General features: G+C 39.9%; 2 protein-coding genes across 2 annotated transcripts in view; one reads left to right on the top strand and one right to left on the bottom strand.

Annotated features, from left to right (window-relative positions):
- Window positions 1-20,148, bottom strand: part of LOC146003372 (pyrokinin-1 receptor-like) — a 75,134-nt gene that overhangs the window by 45,229 nt on the left and 9,757 nt on the right. The window lies entirely within an intron of this gene.
- Window positions 1,070-18,226, top strand: LOC146003540 (CD151 antigen-like). The gene is made up of 5 exons (XM_083141834.1): window positions 1,070-1,129; window positions 4,477-4,665; window positions 13,137-13,301; window positions 15,902-16,087; window positions 18,081-18,226. The coding sequence occupies exons 1-5, from the start codon at window positions 1,082-1,084 to the stop codon at window positions 18,150-18,152; spliced, it is 660 nt and encodes a 219-aa protein (XP_082997960.1). The 5' UTR covers window positions 1,070-1,081; the 3' UTR covers window positions 18,153-18,226.

Genomic DNA, 20,148 nt, shown 5'->3' with positions numbered 1-20,148 from the left:
CTAAACCTCAAAGTTCTTTGCAAACCAATATTAGTTGCTATTGCAGTTGAAAGAAAAAAGTATAATAAACGTCAAATATTTATTGAACTGCTTTCCACATTCTTGGATTCAGTTTAATTACAGCCAAATTCACTTCAAATAATATATCTTTGAAAGTATTGCCATCTATATTCTAAAAATGGAACTAATGGTTACCGCGTGGAATTGGAGAGCGACTTTCAAATCTCCCCTACTATGTTTTGTAATTCTGTTGTCTGTGGTGGATGTTTCGTGCAACGTAGAATCTTCTCAGACAGCCACAGCCCCTTCTCTCGCGTAGGGGGAGGGGCAGTGTACGAATTAAATTTTTGCTTTCGGGCTGGAGAGATTTCGTAACGTAAAACACACTGTGAAACATCCTTCTTATCTTAGGATTTCCAACGAGATAATGGGGCTTCTAAGAAAACATAAACAGGATTCATGTTCGTCTTAAAACTGCGCGAAAGAGAACGACACGGGTATCAATACGCACTCAGTTACTTCTCGAATGCAAGTGCAGTAGATTGGCTTGTCTGTCCGTAGCTCTGCACTCTGCGTAATGGCAAATCTTGCAGCCCAGGCAGTGACGTGTGGTCAGCACGACGAACCTCCAGTTATAGTTGTAGGTTTCCATGACCGGGTTACGCTACTCATTCGTCGCTCCCCAATTTCGTCACGATGGCAGTCCTACACACTGGACGAAATCTCAGGAGAAAACTAGTTACCCTTCCCCCAGGAGACTTAATCACCGCGCGTTTCGTAGCCCGAAGCTCGAAGCCTGACACCTTAGCCCACACTGCCACAGGGCGGGACAGGACTAATGTATAAATTTAAGTAATAATTGTTGTATATTTATACATGGATTAACTATGTCAATGTACTATTCCAGTCTTCCTGTACCTACGAAAATGACGAAATGAAAGGTCCCCCTGACAAGGCATAGAATTTAGTTTTTTTAGATCGTTTGCAAAACTGTCCAGTAGATAGGGCAACTGTAGATATGTCGCATTGTTGGGTTTCGCAGCAACAGCCTAAAGCTGGTTTGGAGCAGTTACAGGGGAATATGCTTATATTAACTCGTTCTTTTATTGCTCTTAACTTATTATTTGGGGTATGTGCTTTGTTTGCTAGATATGTATAATACGTATGTATATCTTGTGACCCTATGGCTTGCACCACGTATATTATTTCCCTACGTTGTTCTCACGTATTGAGTTACGAGTGGTTATACGTAGGCAATTACGTAAACATAACTATATTTTGTTTTGCAAATTAGTTTTCATAAATTTGATAGGTTTTGTTTGGTAGAGTCAGAAAGGAAATCTTGTTCTGTTTTCTCTCTTATCGTTGTATAATTGCTCATGTGTTATGGACTATGGTACGCGGTTCAACAATGCATGGAACAATGGTCTCAGTTAGACAGCAAATAATTTATGTAAAGGTGAATCACGCGTTGCGGAAAATTCAAGGAAGGTATTTACAATAAAGAGATATGTGGATTCAACAACTGGTTCTACAATTGCTGTTTCACTGCATTTTTATCTCTGGCTTATTTTCATTTTCAATCATATGAAGACTAAAATTGGTTAACGCTGTAAGCGCCACCATAATTCAAACACCGTTTTCCACGTTAAACTGTGAAATGTGCCATGCTTTATAATGTGGTAAACGTGAAATGTGGCTGGTAGCCTTCTAAGTAGTTCAAAGGGCGTGTAAAGAGGTCACTAGTGTGCGCCTGTTGGTGTGCTGAACGATGCGATTTCCCAACACTTTCGCTTTTGGCACTTACAACGTTTACCACTTTTAGTCCTCATATCTGTTCTGTGCAATCTTCTCTTACTCTCTCCATCTGTTCCTTTTTGCTCACTTTCTCATATCCTCTCGCTCTTCTCCCATCCTGTCTCTCTCTATCTCTCTCTCTCTTCTATTTCTCTCACTTCCCTTCCCCTCTCTCGTTTCCTCCCTCTCTCTTGCTCTATGTCTTGCGTCTTCCTCTTTCCTTCTCATACCCCATTCTACCTCCCTCTCTCATCTCTTCCCTCTATCTATGTCGATCCTTTCTCTGTCGCTTATTCTCTATCTCCCTCTCTTTCCCTTGATCTCACATTTTCTCTCAATATCTCAACATTTGTAAAGGTCCCGGGTTCGATCCCCGGCCTGTTCAAATCCGGGAACTTTTCTAACGTTGGAAGTGGCCCCGGCGCCCACCCAGCGTCGAATAACATGGGTACCTGGGGGAAACCCTGGGGGGGGGGGAAGGCGGTCAGGAGCGTGATGCTGATCACATCGCCCCCACTCACGACCGGATCAAGAAAATGTTGGGCGTTATCGCCACACCCCCTGGTAAGACTGCAGAATATGGGCTGCTTAGAAGGAATGTGGTTCCTAATTTTTTGGAAAGGTATTGAAGTAAGTAATCGAATAAAGTAAGTTGTAAAGTGCGGAAATTTTTTTTTATTTGAAAAAAAATGAAAAATACATGTCCATGCTAGACGGTTTGCATAGCGGAGAAACAATCGAAAAAGCGACATTGTTTATCACGTTCCTGCATGAAAATAAAGAAAAGGGTAAGGAAATCCAAATCAATAATGTATTATAACAAAACATAACCGAAATTTTAATGAAGGGAAGGCTACCTGTGCAGTCCCAAACCATTTTTACGGAATCATCTTGAATGCTGTGAAATGACAGACGATAGTATGTCTATGCGAAAGGTCTAGCTTATCGCACAACACTTGAGCACACGTGAAAAAGCTTGATAATTTAATGCTGGGTGCCTCCGTTGTCACATAAGACTATGTTGGTTATGTATTTATGCTAATGAAACCTAACCTAACAGACCTAACCTAACCTTGTAGGCATTCCTCGTCAAAAGAAATGAAACTGTCTGTAAAGAATATGACTTCGGAACACAAAGTGGTCAAACTGTTGTGCGGATAGGAAGACCCCGAAACCGCACAACACTTGAGCACACGTGAAAAAGCTTGTTAATTTAATGCTGGGTGCCTCCGTTGTCACATAAGACTATGTTGGTTATGTATGTATGCTAATGAAACCTAACCTAACAGACCTAACCTAACCTTGTAGGCATTCCTCGTCAAAAGAAATGAAAATGTCTGTAAAGAATATGACGTCGGAACACAAGGTGGCCAAACTGTTGTGCGGATAGGAAGACCCCGAAACAAATGAGGGCAACAGTTGTTAAAGAATATGGACGCGAACGAATTGACAAATGCGTTGCTTTTAGTACCAGGAAAAACATTTTTTACGCTGAATAATATAATAGTAATCCGAAAAGGAACACCGGAAAATCGAAGCAGAAGGTACGTACTTTGTGTAAATATAAATTTTGTTCATGTATTCAGAGGAAAACAGCAGCCCATGTTCTGCAGTGAGACCCACCCCCTATACGCCTTAATAACGTGGTGCTATGCACAGGGGAGCACTTTACCTTTTTTACAGTCATCTATTCATACATTCTATAACCTGTGTTGTTTATGAGTGAATGATATCGCTGATATCTAGGGCCTGGGACTTTATGTCCTATAAAACTGTAAAATATGTATGTAATTATGTCATATAAATTGGAAAATATGTCATGAAAAATTACAAATATGTCAGAAAAATGCAGAAATATTCCCAGTAAAGTCAAAAATATGCACAACAGTACTCTCGAACTTGTCCCATACCCGATAGAGTAGAGTAGGGCTGTAATATACCGAATGTTATTTTTACTTTTGACTGATATTTGTGAAAAGCGAAAAAGGCAAAGAAATGAGAATGAAACTTCTTTACTTCCCGTGCAACAATGAGAGAGAACATTTTGCCTCAATAATGTTTGCATGGCTATCAATTGTCGGCGGGATAAAAAAAGTGGGGTATTATTGTTCTGTACTAAGAAAGAATGGCACCTTTCTTCCTCCGTAATTTCCATATCCTGCCATCGACAATATGAACTATCCGTTGTGCTAAAGCTACGAAGAAAAATTATAAAATAACCGATTATGTGCGAGAGAATTACGAAATTATACAGGTATGTCTTATTACAACAAAATTGAAGAAATATGTTGTAAAAACTCGAAATTGGTGAAATATGTCAAAATATGCTTTGTCAAGTTTGTCTATTTCGGCTGATTTTCATCAGATATGTAAAGATCTCACCCCAATAACAGATCCGAAGCCAATTGAAAAATATGTTATAACATAAAGTCACAGGCCCTACTGATAACAGATCTACTCTGTTTTATTGACAGGTGACTGATGTAATATTACTAACAACAGAGCTACTTCATTTTTGTTTTCAGTCGACTGGCGTACTGTTGCTGATATGAGAGCTACTCTATTTTGTTTTCAGTCGACTGACAGAGCATTGCTGATGAAAACATAGCCACTTCATTTTGTTTTCAGTCGAATGGCACAGAATTGCTAATAACGGAGCTATTCTGTTTTGCTTTTCAGTCGACTGGGATAGTGTTGCTGATAATCGGGAGCTACTTCCTGGCGAAGTTCGAAGTCTACCACGAGATCGTCTTGTCCGAGAGACTCTCGCCGTTGGTCATCACCATTATCAATGGATGGCTGATGCTCCTGTTCGCTGCGCTAGGAAGCTGCGCTGCGATTGTTGAGTTTAGGCCGAAGCTACAGTGGGTGAGTGAACTTCTATTTCGCTGCAGAAGCTAATGTTAAAAGTTCCTTATCCATAACTGTTACCGTGTCCCTATCGGCAGCTGCTACCTGCTGTTCTGTCCTGTTCCACCCGCAGAATCCCCATCCCATTATCGTCCGAATCAGCGGCATGGGGGGAGTTGCAGCGCGTTCCACTTCTCCCATACAAGTGCACGCTTCAACTTACCCTAGTGCTACGCTCAGCAGAGGCGACCTTTATTGAACGAACCAAAACTAAGTGCTACGTGGACATTTCGTCGATAACACTGTATTTAGAAAGACTGTAAAAGAAGAAATCACATGTTACTATTAGTAAATATGTGGAGGCATTATGGTGTTCGGTTGGCATCTACCTTGTGCTTTCGTATTGCGCGCCTCAGCCAAAAACCACGGTGGGCGACGTTCGACACACCTGGCGGGAAATGTGGCAACTGAAATATTCGGGAGCTTTTTTGATTCTGACTTTGGCGGTGCACATAAGCGCAACAACCTAACGGATTCGGACACGGTTTCTGGTCTATTGTTGCTAGGAATTTCACTCTGAGGAGGAATTTATCCCCGATAGTGTGGTGTGAACCCTGTCGCCTTGTAATGAAGAGGTCCCGGGTTCGAAGCACATCGTGCAATCAGGGATACATCTGGATTGTAAGAATTCCATAGCAACTCTATAGTATCGATGCAAGCCTAAGTGTTTCGCTTCATAATTTAAACTGTAGGTCCAGTCTCTATTAGCCTATCTGAACTGAAAAATTGCAGATTCAATTGTGCATTCAACAACAGCAATTCTCAGTCACCAATACATTCACTGCAACCATGTTTCAATCTAGAAAATATATACCCTATACAGCAGTGGTCCTCAAACACCTTTCTCATTGTTCCCTTTATTCGTAAGTGAACGTCTAATGAACCCCCACCATAGGTTATCTCCCAATAGTGGGTCTTGAGGATTTTTTTTTTGGCTGCATGCTTGTTAGGGCGTTTTTTATATGTTGGAGACGTATATCTGCACTAGAACAAAATGGCATTCGGGCTGTATGCAAACAGATGTTTGTAAACAATTAAAATTAGAATCCTACGTTTATTATTTTATTTAGTGTTCCTATGTTTTACAAACTTTATGATTAGTTACAAAAATAAAAATGTGAAAAACATGTATGCTAAGAGTACATAACAAGCAAATTTTCATATATTTTTGCAAGAGTTATTGAAAAAAAAGTAAAGAACAAGCACAATTTTGGAGTTTGTTTTTGTAAATCCTCAGAGTTTCTAGTGAGAAGGACGTGCCTGCATAGCCTGACACGGTTTCTTGATGTCTGGTTGTGCACTTGAAACTTTCAAGAGGAGATTCGGCTCCAAATTTAGTCTAGATTTCGAACGAGTATTTTGTTTCAAAATCTACGAAACAAAGATAACAGTGTCTGTGACAAAATCAGCCTTATTTTCCTGTTGAGCGTTAAAGCTATAAACAATAAAGTCTCCTCTACACATCTGCTGCAAAGATGTTGTCGTGTGGACATTTCTCTCCCGAGAACCAACCACTGCTATAAGAAGATTATTCGTTATTCAAGATGTCTACTCGTAAATGGCCAATCCGTAGTGAAAGCATCAAACTGTAATAGCATTGACTGAAGAGATTTGCCATTAACACACAAACATTTGTATATTTAATTTCATCTATTAAAATTTTGTGTTAAGTTAGGTGATTACAATAATGCAAGATTCCAGGAAGGAAAAAAAGCTCCTTTAAAGCCTATTTTTTACATAAAAGAACTTCCACTTTAAATCGTGAACATGTACAGTCATGGAAAAAAGTTCTTCCCCATAAGGCTTTAATAGGAGCAAGTAATGCAGGAGGGTAGGCAACACATATTGCACCCTTCGATGATTGGGTGATTTTGCCTGTCTTAACACCGAGAAATGTGTTTCACGATTAGGTCAACATGACAGGAAAGCAAAGAGGGTCACGTGACTATTGGTTACGTGGAGTGTTGTGCTTCTCCACGTCCCCAGTTCTTGATCCACATTGCAGAAAAAGTAGAGCTGCATGCAATATATGAAAATAGGTTGTTTTCAACTACACACTTAATTATGATTTTCCCAATTGTAAATCTATCAGACGTGTCTCCCGATTTAGTCGGGACAGTCTTTTACTTTGAATTCCTGTTTGTCATAGGCGTAACTTGACGGGAGCAGAAAGGGCATTTGTAACCCCCCCCCAAAAAAAAATCAGGTTTCTTAAAGCTGCTAAAACAGGAATTAAATACTATGATTTGACGCATCCAAAAAAGTATTATATTGAAAGATTTTTCCCAAATACGTAGATAGCAATTTAATACTTTGAAAGTGTCTCAGATTTGTTTATTGTCACAACTTAGTGTGGCACAGGTCTACTACAAAAGTGGAATTTCGTAACAGAAATATGAACCCACTCCTTTTATTTCGTAGCCGATTTCATCTTGAAACTGAAATTAAGAATATTAGTTAATAATGTCATTGGTAAACAATAAAAAAATGTGTTAGACCCAATTCTTTAATACCTTATCATAATCTTTATCGCAAGTTTAAATTTTGTTGTAAGTCCACTTTATGCAAAAAAGAAAGGTAAAGTTCTCACCTGTGCTTGGAGCTACGGCATGAAGGCGTATAGGGGGTGTGGGGGTAACGCCCCACACTTTCTTGATTCGTTCGTGAGTGGGGGTGATGTGATCAGCATCACGCCGCCCCACACTTTCTTGATTCGTTCGTGAGTGGGAGTGATGTGATCAGTATCACGCCCCTGACCGGCTTTACCCCCAGGGTTTCCCCCAGGTACCCATGTCATTCGACGCTGGGTGGGCGCTGGGGCCGCTTCCAACGTTAGAAAAGTTCCCGGGCTTGAACCGGCCGGGAATCGAACCCGGGGCCTATAGCATGGTAGTCAGACGCGTTACCGACTGAGTCACCGGCACAGATAGACTAATCTGAAGTGCATACAGTTTAAAGTGGGATCCGAACCACTATGTGCGATCACCTGGTATCGTACCCCAGACCCCTTGATTACAAGGCCTTACCACTACGCCATCAGTGAGGCGCACACAATCTTTGTATTTCGACCATTTTAAACCTATATGTATCATATAAGAGGTTGTTTAACGTTGCTATGCCTCTATGGATTATATTTAGCCAGTATTCGAGCACATAGCGTCAGGTTTCATAGAATATAAGCTTCTCTTCCATGTTTATGGTTTCCTGTCTGCAGTAGAAAAACTGGCAGGTTCGCATAGCTTTTCTTTCAATAGTCTTCCAATGGTTGCATATCATATCACTCAAATTTGATTCATTCGTTTCGAACACAATCCCCGATGGCGCAGTGGGAACGTGGGCGCCTTGTAATTAAGGGATCCCGGGTTCGATACTCGGTGGAGGAACATAGTGGTTCGGATCCCCCTTTAAACTATAGGTCCATTCACGATTAGCCTAACAGGACATAAAGTGGGCTTAAGACACCAATCAACCAACCAACACAATCCCGTTATTGTCCAGATTATCGAATCCAGAACCTTCGTCGCGAATAACATAAGCAGGAAGACAACGTGAAATAACCGAACAGAAACAGAACCTAAAACCTACATCGGATAGATTGAATTAAGTCGACGATACAGCCCTGGGGGGTAAAGGCGGTCAGGGGCGTGATGCTGATCACATCACCCTCACTCACGACCGGATCAAGAAAGTGTGGGGCGTTACCCCCACACCCCCTATACGCCTTCATGGCGTGGTGCTATGCACAGGGGAACACTTTACCTTTTTTTATACAGCACGGGTTCTGAAATGAAAAAGAATACGAAAGTTGAAGGACCTCAATACGCACCCACTTTTCCTCCACTCAATGGGGAAGATATCCTTCTAGCTGAGAAGCCTTTACGTAGGAGTGCCCTGAGGGAACTTCAAGGCCACGACGATAAAATGCAATGACGGGACCAAAACATACGTCAGATAGCTGTGTTCCTCCTTATTTCGTACGCCATTGATAACTGGAACACGTGACCTCGTCTTTGGTAGAGCAGAAGCCTGCTTGCTTGCCACCACCCTTTAGTTCAGTGACCTTCGCCCGTAGTCAGCAAGAGTGAATGACTCACCATATACTTGTTGTCTGTGAGGCTACACAAGAATAGATATTTCGTTAGTGGCTGTAAGTATTGTTTCATCTGCAGTTATATCAGTTAACATTTCAATAGTTTCCTTCCTAATGGTTACGTTAGTGATAAACATGTAAATTAGTTCTCGAGAGTGAACGTTTTATCTATTTGAACGGGGGATTTTTATACAGCCTGCATGTATTATTTTTTCCTGAAACAAGAAGAAATTCGAAGACGCAAAAAGAGTTGTATAAGAGTAGTTAACAAAATAAAAAAGAAGAAGAAAACGAAAATGTAAATGCTGAAATAAATTATGGTAGAGATCAAGTGAATAAAATTTTGTCATGGAGCCTCCTCGATGGCGTAGTGATAACGTCATCGCCTTGTAATCAGTGGATCCCGGGTTTGATACACGGTGGATGCACATAGTGGTTAGTATCCCACTTTAAACTGAAGGTCGAGTCCAGATTAGCATATCTGTGCACCAAACCAAAACTAAGAAAGAAATTGTCGCAGTGTAAGAAAATGTCATGTTCAACCAGATACGAAACAAAAGGGAATAATATATTTCAGGTTGGAGTTCACATCTGTAGCATCTAACCAGCACAATTATGAATCGCAACATATCGTATCAGATCCATTTTTATTATACATGTATGATAATATAAGAGAAGTAGAGGAAAGAGAAAACCAAGCGAAACACGGACGCCTTCTCCAGAATTTCAAATGTCGTTACATAAGGTTCTGGGTTGGAGTCCCGAACAGGCATGACTTTCTTGTTCTTGCCCTTTTATCTGCTTCATTTCATCATAATTCATCGTTATGGTTTACCTGCAGGGGAAGAATAATGACAATAATTGCCAATACAAAGCCAATGACAAACAGAACAACTCGATTACGGAGGTGCCAAGAAGAAACGAGACTTGACAGTTTCTCCGTCTCTCGGTTTGTCGAATTGAAAATTGCTCTCCCGTTCTCGGTCTCGATTAGTTAAATATAGAAATCGAAAATGTATGTGAATGAATATACATGTATTTCATGTATTCCGGTTTTGTAGGAGATTTCGTGAGAGATGAAATAAGTACTCTTCCATCGTATTTATTAGGGCCTCCCCGATGGCGCAGTGGTAGCGTCGTCGCCTTGTAATCAAGGGGTCCCAGGTTCGATACCTGGTGGAGGCACAAGTGGTTCGGATCCCACTTGAAACTGTAGGTCCAGTCCCGATTAGCCTTGCTGTGCATAAAGTGGACTTAAAAAACACCAACTCAAAAACCATCGTATTTATTTTTATAATTTTTATTCCCTGTTCGATGATCGCGACGATAAGGACGAGTGACCATTACATGAAATTGATGACGAAATAGTCAAACACCCCCGACAAGGACGGTACTCAAACCCGGGAACTTTGGCGACGATATCGAATGTCAATCACTTAATGAGCTTGACCACCGAGCCTGCTTAATGTTGTTTCTGTCAGGTAATTCGTAATAATATCCCACATTCACTATCATTTGCTTCATAATTTATCTTATTGTTGTGATTAACCTGAATTCAAAGAATAAGTTGAAAGGCAAAAATGCAAGATTGAATGTCTCTGATGTTACTTCGTGCCGAATAATATGACGTGGTATTATGATATGAATTTATTAATCATATAATATGCCTATTCATTCCATTGATTGATCCCAATTGAGCACACAAAATATGCTATAATGTCCACTCCATGGAGGAGTGGTTAGCACAGCGCGCTACGATGCCATGGGTCCCTGGTTAGAATCTCGACTTGGGCGTGGGTGTCCTTGGTAAGTGTCCCTTCATCAATTTCATCATAGCATCACTCATCTTCATCGTCGCTATTTGCCAAAAGTGAAAGAATAGCAAATCTAAATAACAAACATCCAATCAAATCGAACATCTCTACCGATTTAATTCTATACGGTACCGAATTCCCACTTTATTACTGCATCTTAAGTCATTTTACAGCATCTCAATTGTTTTCCGATTCGAAAACATTTGGAATGTTGTTTTGTGCAGTTGATTGTGCATTGTTTCGTTGTTTGGATTGTTTAATTAACGTCGCATTAATTAGTTTTAGACCAATCGTGACAGGGGAAAGCAAGAGCACAAAGGAAGCGAAAAAGACAAGGAAGAGACCACGGCTTTCTTTAAAGGTAGCATCCCGTGAATGCAACTCAAGTGACTGCAGAATATTATGAATAAAATTTATTTCGCTTTTTCCTTTTATTTCTGTTTCAGTTATTTTACTTCGCTTTTCTTCTACCACTCGCGTTACTCGTGTCGGTGAGGAAGAATTATAAACTCGTGAAATGGACAATGGTACAAAAAAATATATGCCTCTCCCACGGTTCGAAACTGTCAGTACAAAATATTGTCTTATTTTTAAAATTTACGGTCAAATATGGTTTGTCACGTAGCAATTTTCGCTTATCTCTTTCTCAAGGGGTTCCATTGCCTCTCCGATGTCGTAGTGGTAACGTTTTCGCCATGTAATGAAAGGCTTCCGAATTCAATACCAAATAGAGAGGCATTTGGTTCGGATCTCATTTTAATCTGTAGGTCCAGTGCATGAACTGGACTTAAACAATTAACGTGTGGCATGTGGTCTGTGATGAGAACCATAATTTCAGCGAACCTTCTTGACAATGACTCTAATATCACTTGAAAGAATAGTATTTCCTTACGAGTAGCTCTTGTCAAGAAACCAGTTCCTGAAATTTTCTTCTGGAGGCATCGTAGCACCCAGCTGTTTGTTGTGGCTGGGGCACGAGTCATGTGACTCATGCTATCAAAGCTCAATCCTTCCCGAGAACTCAGAATCACCAGGCAAACTTAAGCGAATATCTTGTTATTTGGGTTGCATAAACAACAGGCTTTAAGACGTTACGAAATTCTACGTCCCGTGGCCCAGGTATTTTTTTCTAAGACTGTACTGCCATCTAATGAGTTAAATGTGAAACAGCTGCAGCAATTCGATTGCCCATTCAGCTATGTTAATGGAATTATAATTCTAAAACAATTGAGTTGAGTTTGTGATAAATAAGTTATTCTTAACTTAATATGATTATTTTACATTAGCTTTAGTAACTACTAAAATATGGTTTGATAAGTGCGACAAGTTTTAGTGAATTATATGTATAAATACGCTATTTAAAATTTTACTCTACTGAATCTTAAAATTGATGGCATTCGTTAATGTTATAACCCAAACTTCTGGTGGAATATCGTTCGATTTTATCTTTTAAATGCCTTTTTATTGCGAAAAAATGGCCATGAGTGGTCATTCATATGGACGTTTTTGTGCACAATTATTGAGTGGGACGACACTTAAAACTCAATTATTAATTTTAATTGCTTTCTTGTACGGCACGAGCTGCGTTGTGCAGTAGATACTTGGGTGTAACACGGGATACGCTACTCGTATGTTACGAGCGATTATTGCATGCTACGTCTGGGGCATTTTTTTTAACATTACAGTGTGCTTTTGAAAGTTTTCTCTTTGTGGAGGGGGTCATCCATTCATATGTGAACAGAAAACGCATCAATTTTAAAAGGGACTCTCTTCATTTTCTGGGGGATGATAATTATATGTTTTTGTAGTAGATATTACATATTGTCTTCCCCGACGAAGTAGTGGTAAGAAAATCAAGAGATCAATCTTTCGTCTTTCGATACCAGGTGAATGCACATAGTGGTTCGGATCCCACATTAAACTGTAGGTCCTGTCCCGGTTAGCATGTCTTCCCGATGGTATAATGAAAACGCTGTCCCCTCGTGGTCAAGAAGTCTTGGGTTCGATACCCGGTGAAAGAGAATAAAATTCAGACACCACTTTAAATTGTAGGACCAGTTCCGATCAGCCTATAATACAAGTTCCCCGTTTGAAAGAAAATATGCTATTGAATTTTACACTATCTGAAATTATTTGGTTTGATTTTTGTTATTTAACGTCGCCTTTATTCCGATTTGGTTAATCAGAACGATGACTGTGAGAGATGAAATGATGAAACTGAAGGACACCCACGTAGATACCCCTCGTCAATTACATTGCTTGCATTTCCAACCATGTACTTGAACCGGATGTTGCGAGCATCTGATGACGTAATCCCCGGTAAGTGTTTCCAAACACACAGTTTTTTCACTATATTGCCCAACCTAAAGCAACCTAACTTAACCTTACCGTGATGGTTTTCGGTGCTATCGTGAATGGTTTTTGGGGCTATTCGTGGATGGTTATACGATCCAGAATAGTTTTTAGACTTTCTTTAAGTCTGTCCAGAGTTATACATCTGTTGCTAAAACTATATTTATTTCCAGTTTGTAGGTTTGCTCAGCGTAACAATAATGTTACAATTGGTAGCTGGGTTCATTGCGCTTGCTTATGAATACAAGATACGGCATAGCGACATCTACCGCAAGGAAATGAAGAATTCCATGTCGAGGAAACTAGATAGAAAATTATGGGACGAGTTGCAGACTTATGTAAGTATATTTTCCATCAAGTATAATTTTATCTAATAACAATTATTAGTAGATAAGAAACACCAATTCTATCACAACTGCTAATTTACCCTCATTGAAACCTCGCGATAAAGTTTCTCCAGCGAGATAATTCCCATTCCCCGACCCTATGTAAGCGCATATTTTTTTGACTTTTATTAAAAGTGGAGGACGCGCGTGCATTGCCCGGACACTGGGTGTCGACGATCCTCTTCTTGCACTCTCTCTCTCTCTCTCTTTTCTCACGATCCCACTCGCATATCAAGAACGGGAACAGATGCAAACAGGTAAAAGAAAAAAAATTGGTAAAACTATCAAAGCCGGGAATCGGATTTCTTCAAATTTACAGGAGAAAGTACTTACGGAATTGAGTTTCTGTGTAATTTCGGAAGGTCATAGAAGTGTTTTCTCGCATTTTCCAATAAATTTGGCCGCTAAATCATGTATTTTTCTATAATAATGTCCGTCCGATGCACGAGAGCTGTTGCTTGCATTTCCATCCATGTACTTGAACCGGATGTTGCGATCATCTGATGACTTAATCCCCGGTAAGTGTTTCAAAACACACAGTTTTTTCACTATATTGCCCAACCTAAAGCAACCTAACTTAACCTTACCGTGATGGTTTTCGGTGCTATGCGGGAATGATTTTTGGGGCTATGCGGGAATGGTTTTCGAGGCTATGCGGGAATGTTTCTGTTAAGAAGGTTGAAACACTGCTTTGCCGTTTGAAACACAACGCTAGTCAAGATTTTCCCACCATTTTGCGTGTTCAGGAAGCGAGAAAAGAACGAACAATAATTACTCGATATTTCGACAATAGATACTAATTTCGTTAAAAAAAGCGAAATCCCTTGTTAAACAATCTTTCGCAATGCAGAATAAGAATGTCAACAATTACAGAATAAACGAGTTACAGACAATTCCCGGCTTTGATAGTTTTACCAAAAAATGTAATCACTGGCGATGCAAAAGAAAGTACATACGGTTATACACACACACACATAGGTTTACAAATAGGACGAAAGGAAACGGTCGTTTATTTTCTCTATTTTTACGATCCCACTCGCATCAAGAGAAACAATTAAGAAAAAAAGGTTTAGAAGTGATACAAAACAAAATAATAAACGCTTATATAAGTACATGTAGGTTTAGAAGTAGCCTGAAAGGGAACAAGCTATCATTTTCGAAATGCACCCTTCTACAACAATCCTCATATCCGAGGCCGGTATGAGTTAAGATCCAACATACATTGACTGGATTTCATGGAATTATCACGCGGCACACTAATTCGGGTCGGGAAATGGGAATTACCTCGCTGGAGAAACTTTATCGCGAGGTTTCAATGAGGGTAAATTAGCAGTTGTGCTAGAATTGGTGTTTCTTATCTATTATTATTTTCTAGTAATTGTAGAAACACGATACGATTTTGTGACAAGATTTCAGCACGCAGTTCGAATTTATACAGGATAGGAAGTGACGTCATAATGTAGTTCGAAAATTAGGAGTGATGAGGCACTGCCCTTTGACATCCACAGCTTAACAAATATTTTCTTAATGTCCACAGTGATGTGCTATAGACTATATAAGTCTTACATGTGTTGTCTATGCGTAAGTACATTTGCAAGTAGTTCGTACAGTTTACGTAGAAAATGTAAAGAAACTGAAAGGAATTTATTACTATTTTGTAATAAAATGTCATTTTTAAGTCGTGTAGGTTCATAACTAGATAAGAACAATCATATTTACAGCATTATTTTCCGGGCGCCATCTGTTAGGAAAAAGTGAAATATAGACAGCAAGAGCGTGGCAATAATGAGATAAACGTTAATTTTTAATACACTCTTGGACTTACAAGAAAATTGTTTGTAATTGTAAAGCAGAGTACAAGGTACTTTTCATACTTCTTCAACAATTGAAATGTTGGATAATTCTCTTTCATTTTTAGAACATCCACTGTCAAGCTCCTCCAAATGTTTACATAATTTACAAGTCTATGTATTACCGCCTAGTCTATATTGCCTACACGTAGAAAGGGTACTTTTGTCAATTGCTGTGCAGTGTGATGCACTAAAATGCATCAATTGAGACACGATCAGTGGCGGCGAATGGGTTCAAAAACGAAGGGAGCAAGGTGCCAAAACTGGGGGGGGACAAGAAAAGTATACTGTTCGTCGTAGATAAGGTTTAGCATAGTACGGGGACAGAAGTGGCAAAAAATAGGGGGCAAACGTCCCCTCTCGCCCCACCTCCTAATCGCCGCCACTAGACACGATCATTTCAAGGAAATCAAAACTACACGTTTAACTGTGTGAATTGATGCACGAAAAATGCATGAACCTTAATTTAATGCATTTCGAGTTCGACGTACACCAGCCACTGAAAACAATACTAACTTCAGAGAATCGCCCCTGGATGTTAGCGTGGGCCTATAATATGGACATGGATTCAATAAGTGTGGAAAAATTCGAGATCTTAATTACAATTATTGTACATTTGGGTTCTTGACGCACGGCGCCTCGGGCTAGTGGTCCCAGTTGCCCCTCGCCAAAGCGGGCCCTGATCCTAGGTCATTCTTTCAGTTTATGTGTTGTGGAACCAACAACTACACCGATTGGATGACCACGGCTAGAATAGAACCGCCAGTGTCCTGCTTCTCAGAGAATGACAAACTCTACACTGACCCCTGCTGGCCAATAGTTCGAGACAGTTACGGACAGTGTTTCGTGACCCTAGGAATTTTCTGCATTGCTATAACTGTTTTGGAGGTAAGTTCAACTTCTATAGATCTAACACTTCAGTTTCAGGACTGAACATGAACGACTTCCCGCTATACATGATTCCAAGTTAAGAGTTCAGTATGGGGCCTTAAGGGCTTTTACTTTTAAGCTCCCCCCCCCCCCCATGTAAGAGTGTGTTTAAGTCGAGAAAAATATGAACATGCACTAATCGTAAGGAAAGTAATGTGTTTCTTATGTTCTCAGCAATTTAGGGGGCTAAATATAACAGCCTGCTGGCTGGGATTGCCAATAGATGGCAGAACATTTTATAAATTTAGATATTAATATGTAAGCATGCTTTTTTTCATAAATGACAAATTGCATGTGGCAGTATACTTGAATAATTCGACCCAGTAGATTTTTAGTGGTTTAAATTACTCAATCTGTGTAAACCTACATTTAAAACGAAATAATAAGATGCTATTGTATTTATTGGCACCTGTCTGCAATGCTAAATCTTTGATTCCTTCCTATTTTTGTTGTTACCTTGACCAGATGCCTATTTCTTCCTATCTCTGTCCTTGACTTGACCAGATGCCTATTTCTTCCTATCTCTGTGCTTGACTTGACCAGATGCCTATTTCTTCCTATCTCTGTCCTTAACTTGACCAGATGCCTATTTCTTAATATCTCTGTCCTTAACTTGACCAGATGCCTATTTCTTCCTATCTCTGTCCTTAACTTGACCAGATGCCTATTTCTTCCTATCTCTGTCCTTAACTTGACCAGATGCCTATTTCTTCCTATCTCTGTCCTTGACTTGACCAGATGCCTATTTCTTCCTATCTCTGTCCTTAACTTGACCAGATGCCTATTTCTTCCTATCTCTGTCCTTGACTTGACCAGATGCCTATTTCTTCCTATCTCTGTCCTTGACTTGACCAGATGCCTATTTCTTCCTATCTCTGTCCTTGACTTGACCAGATGCCTATTTCTTCCTATCTCTGTCCTTAACTTGACCAGATGCCTATTTCTTAATATCTCTGTCCTTAACTTGACCAGATGCCTATTTCTTCCTATCTCTGTCCTTAACTTGACCAGATGCCTATTTCTTCCTATCTCTGTCCTTAACTTGACCAGATGCCTATTTCTTCCTATCTCTGTCCTTAACTTGACCAGATGCCTATTTCTTCCTATCTCTGTCCTTGACTTGACCAGATGCCTATTTCTTCCTATCTCTGTCCTTAACTTGACCAGATGCCTATTTCTTAATATCTCTGTCCTTAACTTGACCAGATGCCTATTTTTCCTATCTCTGTCCTTAACTTGACCAGATGTCTATTTCTTCCTATTTCTGTTCTTATCTTGACCCGGTGCCTATATCTGACGTTACCTTGACGAGGCGCAAATGTAGATACGTGTGGTATTGGATTATACCGTCGTGTGAGAACCAGAGAGACGTGACTCCAATTTACAGGAGAGAGGAAATATTGTATTGTTATGACTATGCCTGACTCTGAAAAGTAGTCAATAAATTGGAGATAGATTAAAGAAAACCGAAAATAGCAATTTTGGAGTAAAATTGCTCTGAATTTTTAAGTTACTTGCTCTGATTCTCATGTGACGATATGCTCCATAGTTCTCCCACAACTGAGATGGTCTCCGTTGGCAACCATATGTTAAGTATGTAGAAATACAGGATTGTACGTACAAGTAGACCCCCCGCGTCTTATCTGCAAATCGTAAGTCGTGACGACAGACCCTTTGACCGTGGAAATAGAACGAGGAAAAAATATAGGAAAGAACCATGTTGATTGATAAGAAAACCTATTTTGCTTTTCCTGTAGTTCTTTAAGGAAGTTTCTTTGGTCATGAACTTCGATCTTCCTATAAAGGCTAGACTTTTACATTAACAATGACGATTCTTGTTTCTAGATGTCCGTCCGAAACGTAAACGAAATAATATGCTAACTTAACTTTGTGTGTAAATACTAGTTAATATTTAATTGTTCTGTAGTATAGCAAATACTGACTCTTTCAGATGTCGCAGGTGATTCTGGGTGTTGGGATAGAAAGAGGTTTAATGCGTCGCGAAGAATTATCTTTGAATTGATTCCAGTAGATATGTATAGATGTCACTCACTTATTATTGTACAATATGAAGCAATAAAAGGTACTACACTTTCACTTTTTGTGTACCGAATTACATAATTTATGATTATCATATTTCTGATACAAGTTGCCCGTACTGTATATTCTCTACTCAACGTTATCTATTCCTTTAGTAAGTTATATATCTTCGTCCCGTAAGACATGATACTAGATTATTGTATATTATGTGGGAAGCCCAGGCACATTCAGGGAAGTCCTGCTAGGAAAGTTGACGTGTCGACGTAGGCATTCCTCCAGGATCTTCTAGATATGGAAAGATTTGAGTCTTCGTGTAGTAACTTAAATTACACCTTGAGTGCTACACGAAGACTTGCTTGAACTTTCCATATCAGGAAGACATTGTGGAGGAATCTGCCACTACGATGGCGTCCAAAGCTTCGAGCAGGGAGACTCATAGGCAGGTTCATGGCCTACCCCGACTAAGAGCTTAACTTCACATACGCCGTCCTCACCATCCGATCCGTCCCACTATTATCTAATGTCATTCTCCATTCATGACAGTGAGACATCTTGAGTTACGTTTTTTCTTTTCTACATGCAAACAATAGTGCTCAACTTCCAATCTCACCACTGGAATTCCAGAGTTCGATGCCCAGCCTGGTAACAAAAATACGAATAGAAAAATACATTTCTGTACTCTCGACAACAAGAAGAAGCCATTATCTGTAATTCCAGATATTATAAGGTTCTGCTAGATCAGAACAATAATCAAGGCGGTAAGAGAACTACTCGACACTCCTCACCAATGAGCTGACCGCTTCACTGAAAGAGAACAGAGATCTCTCCGTTCGTCCCAAAATTCCAGCTTTTCAGCCGGACTAAGCTTAACGCCCACTGAGACGCGGAGAAACGTGGCAACAGAACTTCTGTTGTCTGCTTCTATAAATCAAATAGTGTAACGCCCACTACATGAAACGCGTGGAACCGAAGCGCGAAAAGAAGATTTGTTATGGTAGTCTGCGCAGATAGTGGAAATAAGTCATTCTGGGTAACTACAAATGCTACCCATGCGCTGTAAACACTGTTAAGTCTGTTTATCGCTTAAATATGTGTATACCTAACGACAATGGTAGATATCACCCCCTCTCTCTTTTCTCCTGGGGGAGGAAAGACACAAGTTACCCCACAGTCTTTCTTGGCAACGAACAGGAATTCAATGAAATTAACTTTAACTTTTTCATGAACCTCTGTTTGAAGCTCTAAGCCACAGAAACAATCCATAAACTCGTCGTCTTTCCGGATGTAGAACATCTCAGCGCGTCAGTTTTAAATGACACGAACACGGAATCGTAATTAACAAAGGTAATTACGGGACGGTGGGGCATAATCGTTCGTCAGGTCTTTCGCCTCCGGTTCAGGACATTCCTTTTCGTTTAACGGTAAATGTGATGAAGCATTTCGCTTCCTTCTTTCCGGTGAGAATCTGTACCAACTTTTTGCGCGTAGGAGTTCGCATGTCTTGTACAGCGCGTTTGGCTTTATTGGCAATTATACAGCTGTAATTGCCAATTCATTACAGAAAAGCGCGAGCCAAAGGAAATTTGAGTCGGTACAGACGTGCAAATTATTGTACAGTGTAGATGACGAGTATTCAAGATTAAACATCGGCATTTCTTGCTTATCGAAAATGGGGATGTATTTTAAGTATTGGAAATTACCAAATTGCGAGAATTGTTAGAACTTATAGTTATGTCTTTCTTAGCCGTATTTTATCTGCTTTTTCTTGCTAATAAGAAGTCGTAATATTGTTCTTAATAATCCAGGGTGTTTTTCTTCTTGTTACGAAAGATCTTGTTATTGCAGCGAATGTTTGGATTATACAAAATCGATACTTTTTGTGACTTAACTGTATTAAGATTAGTCAATCATGGGGCGTTCGCTGCTGACTTGAGATGGACTTATCCTAGTTCTAGTCCGGTTTTCAAATACATCCTTGG

This window comes from Lepisma saccharinum, chromosome 20 (assembly GCF_977018435.1).
Source record: "Lepisma saccharinum chromosome 20, izLepSacc3.1, whole genome shotgun sequence".
Taxonomy (NCBI): domain Eukaryota; kingdom Metazoa; phylum Arthropoda; class Insecta; order Zygentoma; family Lepismatidae; genus Lepisma; species Lepisma saccharinum.
The sequence above is the reverse complement of the archived record's forward strand: the minus strand, read 5'-3'. Positions and strand labels throughout refer to the sequence as shown.